This window comes from Myotis lucifugus, unplaced genomic scaffold (assembly GCF_000147115.1).
Source record: "Myotis lucifugus unplaced genomic scaffold, Myoluc2.0 scaffold_4, whole genome shotgun sequence".
In the NCBI taxonomy this organism is placed as follows: Eukaryota; Metazoa; Chordata; class Mammalia; order Chiroptera; family Vespertilionidae; genus Myotis; species Myotis lucifugus.
In genome coordinates, this window is record NW_005871052.1 from 21,417,063 (window position 1) to 21,425,196 (window position 8,134).

At 47.6% G+C, this 8,134-nt stretch overlaps 1 protein-coding gene across 1 annotated transcript in view; it reads left to right on the forward strand.

Annotated features, from left to right (window-relative positions):
• Positions 1-7,259, forward strand: part of PBDC1 (polysaccharide biosynthesis domain containing 1) — a 27,163-nt gene extending 19,904 nt beyond the window's left edge. Inside the window, exons 5-6 of the mRNA XM_006082949.2 lie at positions 5,324-5,435; positions 6,773-7,259. Coding sequence (XP_006083011.1) covers positions 5,324-5,435; positions 6,773-6,969 — 309 coding nt within the window. The 3' untranslated portion in view covers positions 6,970-7,259. The remainder of the gene's footprint in view (positions 1-5,323; positions 5,436-6,772) is intronic.
• The last annotated feature ends 875 nt before the right edge of the window (positions 7,260-8,134 follow it).

Genomic DNA, 8,134 nt, shown 5'->3' on the forward strand with positions numbered 1-8,134 from the left:
CGACCTGACTGGGGTCGTCCCTACCTCACGGGAGCTGTTCAACCCCACCCGGGGTCGTCCCTACCACACCGGGGCCGTTCCACCTCACCCGGGGTGTTCCCTACCACACCGGGGCTGTTTCAACCTGACCCGGGGTCGTCCCCTACCCTCACGGGGGCCGTTTCAACCTCACCGGGGTTGTCCCTACCACACCGGGGCTGTTCAACCTGACCGGGGTTGTCCCTACCACACCGGGGCCGTTTCGACCTGACCGGGGTTGTCCCTACCACACCGGGGCCGTTTCGACCTGACCGGGGTCGTCCCTACCACACTGGGACTGTTTCAACCTCACCGGGGCCATCCAGACCTCACCGGGGCCATCCCAGCCTTACCGGGGAAACAGGAAGTTTGGCCCTCTGTCCCCTGCCGGTGGCTCCCCACCAGACAAAATCTCCAGGCGTTCCTGGTGGTTGAACATCCAGCACTCCTGCCCTCCACCAAGTGCACAGACTGCCTGTCTGCTGTCCCCCAGCGCCCCACAAGAGACTGGGACCAGTGGGCATGTTTGTGCGCTTGCTGGTACAGCAGTTCCACAGTGCCGGCCGAGTCAGGCCCAGCCCTGGCCGGCCCCGGACCCGACTCTGCCCCCCGATTGCGTCCCTCCCAGATGCAAGGAGCTGAAATCTGCAGCCTGCTGAGATGGGCTCTGTACTTGGTGCCTCTGCACATCCTACTCAGTCTCAATGTGCTTCTTTCTATGCGAGGAGTTGAAATCTGCAGTTTGTTGGGTTGGGCTCTGTACTTGGTGTCACATCCTACTCAGTCTCAATGTTCTTTCTCTCCTTCCAGTTGTAGAGCTTCCACTGGGCCAACTTTCCCATGGTTCTGTATGATAGGTGTTTGTCTGATATTTGGTAGTTTCGGTGTTGTTGTGTGAGGTAGCACGCACAGGTCTCTTCCTTATGCCGCCATCCTGGTTCTCCTGGGTCTGCTTCTTGAGTGTGTCTCCCATGGCTGCGAGCAGTTGAAGTCTGCAATTTGTTGGGATAGGCTGCAAAAGCACAGGTGGGTCTTTTTGTGCACCTGGCACAGCTTGGATGGGGATGTAAATTGATTAGGGCTGAGACTCAGGGAGTCGCCATGGCGGAGCAAATAGCGCTGGCTGAGTCTCCGAGGCCCCTTGAATCTCTGCCAGGGCTTTGTGTCCCCCAGTGCCGGCGAGCAGCTGTGCAACAGAGTCTCCCTCGCTTTCTGATGGCTGCAAGGCCGTGCTGCCTCTCCCCGTAGGGTCTGGTGCCTCATGATCCCGCCTGAACCAGCTCAGTGGATTTGAAAGTTTGCAGAAGCAAAGGCGTTTCTACTTGTGAGTCTGGCACAGCCCAGATGGGAATGTAAATTGCGTAGGGCGGGGTCACAGGGAGTCGCCGGGGCGGAGACTCAGTGGCCCCTTGCCTATCCAGGACTCCAAGACTTTGCGTCCCCCAGTGCCGGCGAGCAGCCGAGCGCCAGAGCCTCCCTCGCTTTCTGACCGCTGGAAGGCCGTGTCGTCTCTCGCCTTGGGGCCTGGGGCCTCAGAGACCCGCCCGAACCAGCTCAGTGGATTTGAGAGTTTGTAAAAGCACAGTCATTCCCTCTTGTGCCTCTGGCACAGCCCTGAGGGTAGGGCGGGGTCACAGGGAGTCGCCAGTGCGGAGGAAATAGCGATGGCGGCGTCTCCACGCCCCTCGCCTCCCCGGGACACCAGGACTTCTTGTCCCTCAGTGCCGGCGAGCAGCCGCGTGTCAGAGCTTCCCTCGCTCTCCGACCACTGCAAGGCCGTGGCCGCCTCTCCCTGTGGGATCTGGGGCCTCAGAGACCCGCCCCGAGCAAGCCCAGAGGATTCGAGGGTTCGTAAAAAACCGAGAATCCATTTGCAGCCCGCGTGGCGTGTGACTGGGTACCTCTGGTTTTGGTGCCTCCGTAGCTCCCACTCAGTCTCACTGCGCTTCTTTCTTTTCCTCCAGTTGTAGATCTCCCACTGGGCCATCTTCCCCATGGTTCTGAGTGGCGGTTGTTTACTTCATAGTTGATAGTTTCAATGATGCTGTGAGAGAGCAGCACACACAGGTCCGCTCCCTATGCCGCCATCTTGGTTCTCCTGGAGCTAATTGTTATTCTTAGTCTCTTAATGGTCCTCATAAACTCCACAGTGTGGAGCAAGGGGTTTTTCAATAGGGTGTGGTAACTGTATTCCCCCCCCCACAAAAGGCAAAAACTTCCTGGATGGCAAAGGTCTGCCTGAGAAAGATGTCCTCCACAGTGTGAGAGAATGACTCAGCATAGGAAACTGAGGTGTGTGCTCCATCCATGGCTTCTGATCACACAGCTCCTGTCCACTCTATCCTCCCTCTACTGCAGTGGTTCTCAACCTTCTGGCTCTTTAAATACAGTTCCTTATGTTGTGACCCAACCATAAAATTATTTTTGTTGCTACTTCATAACTGTAATGTTGCTACTGTTATGAATTGTAATGTAAATATATGATATGCAGGATGGTCTTAGGCGACCCCTGTGAAAGGGTCGTTCGACTGCCAAAGGGGTCGAGACCCACAGGTTGAGAACTGCTGCTCTACTGGCTGCACACAAAATTTTGTGCTTTGGCCCTTTAAGAGGGTGCCTGACTCTCCTTGGCAGACAGCAACCCTACTGTTTTTCACAGCCTAATGTTATGTGGGCACTTTTCTCAGTTCTGGTGCTCTCTGCTGGGGGACCCAGCTTGGGTTTTAGACCTCAGTTTTTTGTTTTTTTTTTAAATTAAATCTTTATTGTTCAGATTATTACAGTTGTTCCTCTTTTTTCCCCCTATAGCTCCCCTCCACCCAGTTCCCACCCCACCCTCTGCCCTTACCCCGCCTACTGTCCTCATCCATAGGTGTACAATTTTTTTCCAATCTCTTCGAGCACCCCCCACACCCCTTTCCCCCCAAGAATTGTCAGTCCACTCCCTTTCTATGTCCCTGATTCTGTTATATTCACAAGTTTATTCTGTTCATCGGATTATTTATTCACTTGATTTTTAGATTCACTTGTTGATAGATATGTATTTGCTGTTCATAATTTTTATCTTTACCTTTTTCTTCTTCCTCTTCTTAAAGGATAACTTTCAACAATTCATATAATACTGGTTTGGTGGTGATGAACTCCTTTAGCTTTTTCTTATCTGTGAAACTCTTTATCTGACCTTCAATTCTAAATGATAGCTTTGCTGGGTAAAGTAATCTTGGATGTAGGTTCTTGCTATTCATCACTTTGAATATTTCTTGCCACTCCCTTCTGGCCTGCATAGTTTCTGTTGAGAAATCAGCTGACAATCGTATGGGTACTCCCTTGTAGGTAACTAACTGTTTTTCTCTTGCTGCTTTTAAGATTCTCTCTTTGTCTTTTGCCCTTGGCATTTTAATTATGATGGGTCTTGGTGTCGTCCTCTTTGTATATTCCACTTGTTTGGGGTTCTCTGTGCTTCCTGGACTTGTAAGTCTATTTCTTTCACCAGGTAGGGGAAGTTTTCTGTCACTATTTCTTCCAATAGGTTTTCAATATCTTGCTCTCTCTCTTCTTCTGGCACCCCTATAATTCGGATGTTGGTGTGCTTGAAGTTGTCCCAGAGGCACCTTACACTATCTTCATATTTTTGGATTGTTTTTTCTTTTTGTTTTTCCAGTTGGGTGTTTTTTGCTTCTTCATATTTCAAATCTTTGACTTGATTCTTGCAATCCTCTAGTCTGCTGTTGGATCTCTGTATAATATTCTTTATTTCAGTCAGTGTATGCTTAATTTCTAGTTTGTCCTTTTTCATAACCTCGAGGGTCTCACTAGATTTCTTGAGGGTCTCACTAAATTTATCAGTGGTTTCTAGAAAATTCTTGAAAAACCTTATAAGTGTCATTTTGAACTCTATATCCAGTCGTTCGCTTTCCTCCATTTCTGTCATTTGTGACCTGTATCTTTGTCTCCGCATTTTTTATGCTTCCCTGTGTTGATAGAGTGGCTTTGTGTGCTAGGTGTCCTATAGGGCCCAGTGGCTCAGCCTCCGCAATTACCTGAGGTGGACACTCTTGGTGCACCCCTTTGTGGGCTTTGTGCACAGTCTTGTTGTAGTTAAGCCTTGATTGTTGTAGGTATCACTGGGAGTAATTGACCTCCAGGCCAATTGGCTGTGAGAATCAGCTGTGTCTACGGTGGGAGAGCTTCTGTGCTGGAGACACCATTATGGGGCAAGACTTGCTTTAGTGGGGCTTTGGTGCTTACTGAGTCTGCCCCCTGAGTGTGTCCCTTATGGCTCTGAGGAGTTGTAATGTGGATGGTCCCACTCTGACCACTGGGTACACTGGCTCTTGGATCTCCAAGGAGGTGCAAAGTCAACCACTCCTGAGGCCACCCAGCAGCAGCTACAGAGAGATCTGCAGATTCCTCTTCTTTGTTTGGCGTTTGGAGGTGCTCAGATGAGGCCCAGCTGTGAAGCAGTGGAAGCTGCTGTGGGGCCTTGGGCCTTCTCTTGGGTGTTCTGGGTCTCTCTGATCCAGCTGCAGTTTGTTAGGTAATTTTAGATTGCAAAGGGCCAGGATATTCATATGCAAAAGCCTCTGTGCACAGCTTGGGTGGGGCGGGGTCTTAGGGAATCAACAGGGCAGAGCAAACAGCTATGGCTGATCCTCAGCCCTGCCCTAAGAGGCCCCGGGTCTCAGTGTCCTGCGGTAATCGCTGCAAGCACTTCTGAGAGAAAGCCGCCCTCGAGTTCCAACCGATGCCAGACAGTCGTTTTTCCCCTTATGAGTCTGGGTCCCCAGAGACTCTCCTGGAACTGGAGTTTAGAGCAGTCAGGAGCTTGTGACTCCCTCCCGATTGAAAAAGACAACCGCGTCCTTAGTTGGCAGCCCTTTCCCCATGAGCCTCCATACCTCTGCACTTTACTTCTGCACCTCCTCTGAGTCTCAGTGTGCTTTTCTCTTTCCTTCTAGTTGTAGAATTTCTACTCAGCCAGCCTTCCTGTGGTTTTGGATGATGTTCTTTTTGTCTTTTATTTGTATTTTTGAAGTGGTTGTGTGAGGCAGCAATTTCAGGTTTTTACCTATGCCTCCATCTTGGTTTCTCTCCAGACAGCACATTCTAGACCTCAGAGTTTTTAGTGGCAATTCCAAATAGATGAGATATCTCTCTGGAACTTCAATTGCTGTTTGTGGGAGCTTGAGGAGCCCATTCTCGCCTCCGCTCTTGCAGTTTCCACTTTCCTTCCTTGTTTATCAGGGACCTGTCCAGCTTGTCTGCAGTGGATTATTCAGGTGAGGCATCTTTTTCCCTTTTTTAGAAGTGGAGGCCATTTTGTTTGAAGTTTGATGGGGTTATAGAAGACTTCAACTATGGTACTTTGCTGCGACTGGATTGTTCTCAAGGCTACACTGAGGAAAACACTATCTTTGGTGAGTTTATTGCCTCTGGAATTGTTTCTGTATAAGGTGAATAGAAGATCTGATTTTACTGATGAATAGTTTATGTAGATGGTTAATTTGGGGCTCATCTTATTTGTTACTAGTGGTCCAGTGCACAAATTCGTGCACATTGAAAGGAAATTAATGAGAATAAATATTTTATTATCGCTATTCGCCCTTTCTCTTTAATAGAAGTGTCAACCAAATTTATGATTGACAATGACAGATGGAATCACACGTGTGGGATTGGTGCCAGTGTGAGCTTTATATGTATCGTGCATGCACAAGTCAACTTAGCCTTTTATAGATATAGAACAAACTTGCTAAATTAGACCTGCTTTCTGATTTAGCTAAACTTTTTCCAGCCCAGTGAAGCACCCCAACTTCTCTTTCAGGTCATTGTCAGCAACACAGCAGTAAATATCAACATGAAGCACATTATTATTGTAGATCACTCAGGGAGAACAAAGGGTAAAATATTTTATTGCAGCAGTGTTTGACTATATTCTGCTCAATGAGAAAACCTGAAGTCATTTTCAAGGTTCACCATTTCTTCTTTTCAGTCGGGTTAAGTTTCTAAGCTTTCTAAATCTCCATTTTCCGGCTAATGAGAAGAAAATAGGACCCTGCTGAGTCTCCTATCTGCCTACTCCAGGACTTCTGTGAGGATCAAATGAGATGAGGCACAGAAAAATGCTTCACAGACATTTGGTTACAGTGTAAAGTGTTTTCACCTGGTTATAAAGCAAGTCATGTTCCTGGGCTGAAGAAACTGTAAGGAGGCTAGTCGTAGCTAGGGAGAGGAAGCTGGCGTTGCTACGTGACGTCATTGCCCAGATGTAGGGAAGGACACTTAGCATGTTAGCCTTTTATATATATAGATATCTTTAAAGATTATGTTACTCTTTGGCTGCTGTGACTCAGGTGTTGAGCATTGACCTATGAACCAGGAGGTAACGGTTTGATTCCTGGTTAGGGTACATGCCCAAGTTTCAGGCTCGATCCCTGGTGGGGTGAGGGGTGGGCATGCAGCAGGCAGCCAATCAATGATTCTCTTTCATCATTGATGTTTCTATCCCTTCTCCTTTCCTCTCTGAAATCAAGAAAACATATTTTTTAAAAAGATCATGTGGTTAATTCTTGTATAACTGTGAGATAAGATAGTTAAGTATTTTTAGCCTTATTTTTTATCGGATTAGAATTTCACATCTCTGAAAAGTATGATTATATTTGAATACTTTGCAAGTTAGTTCAGGTTTGTCAATCGATTTCCAGTATGTTTAGAGAAACTGTGACCAGGACAATAATAAATTCTATTTACTTTCCAGCCCCCAGGATACAGTTTTTTGCCATTGAAATTGCTCGGAACCGGGAAGGCCATAACAAAGTAGTTTACACCAGTGTTCAAGACAAAGAAGAAGAGAAAGGAGCCAACAGAGGAGAAAAAGAGAAAACCAACAAAGGAGGAGAAAAAGAAAAAGAAGCCAACAAAGGAATCAACAAACATGATGAAACATCTATGTAAGGTAGAAAGGGAATAATACTCTAGAAACTGTGACTCAACTGATTCTACAAGTACCATCATGTTACTTATACAGATCCTGTGGTCAAATGTATGTTCTTGTTCAATTCAAGGACATGCAGAAGGATATTTTTTTTAAGCCTAATTATCAGGAGCTGCTCCGGTTGTTGTGTTGTATGAACTGGCTTAAAGACTATTTGTGGGGTCATAGTTCATTGTTTCTTGGTATATTTTTTCTTGATTTTTCACTGGTCAAGTACGAAATTTTGTAAATAAATTTATTTTGGTTCTTATGATTGTTTATATCTGATTAAATTTTAAAAGGTATTTAAAAATTTTTGACACCTTAATCTCTATACCATAGCATATATAAAATGATCTATGCTTGTTTCTATTTAAATTTTTTTTTAATTACAGTCAACATACAATACCATATTAGTTTCAGGTGCACAACACAATGATCAGACATTCATATAACTTACGTAGCAATCACTCAGACAAATCCAGCACTCATCTGTTACCACACATAGCCATTACATTATTATTGACTATACTAGAGGCCCAGTGCATGAAATTCGTGCAGGGGGGTGGTCCCCTCAGCCCAGCCTGCACCCTCTCCAATCCGGACCGCTTGGGGGATGTCCGACTGCCAGTTTAGGCCTGATTCTGGGGATCGACTGGTCCGACTGCCGGTTTAGGCCTGATCCTGGGGATTGGCCCTAAACTGGCAGTCGGATATCCCTCTCACAATCCGGGACTACTGGCTCCTAACTGCTCACCTGCCTGCCTATCTGATCGTCCCTAACTGTCCCCGTTGCTGGCCTGGTCACCCCCAAGTGCCCCCCCTGCCAGCCTGTTCGCCCCCAACTGCTTCCCCCCTCGCCAGCTTGATCTCCCTTAATTGCCTCTGCCGCTGGCCTGGTCGCCTCTTACTGCCCCCCATGCCGACCTGGTTGCCCCCAAACTGCCCCCCTGCCAGCTTGCTTGCCCCTCACTGCCCCCCTCTGCCGGCCTGGTCCCCCCCCCCCCCCCCCGCAAGCGTGGTTCAGAGATTGAGCATTTTCCTATGTAGTAGAAGGTCATGAGTCAATTACCGGTGAGGGATCGTGCCTAGGTTGTGTGCTTGGTCTCCAGTACTTAGCATGTGGAAAGCAAACAATCTATGAGG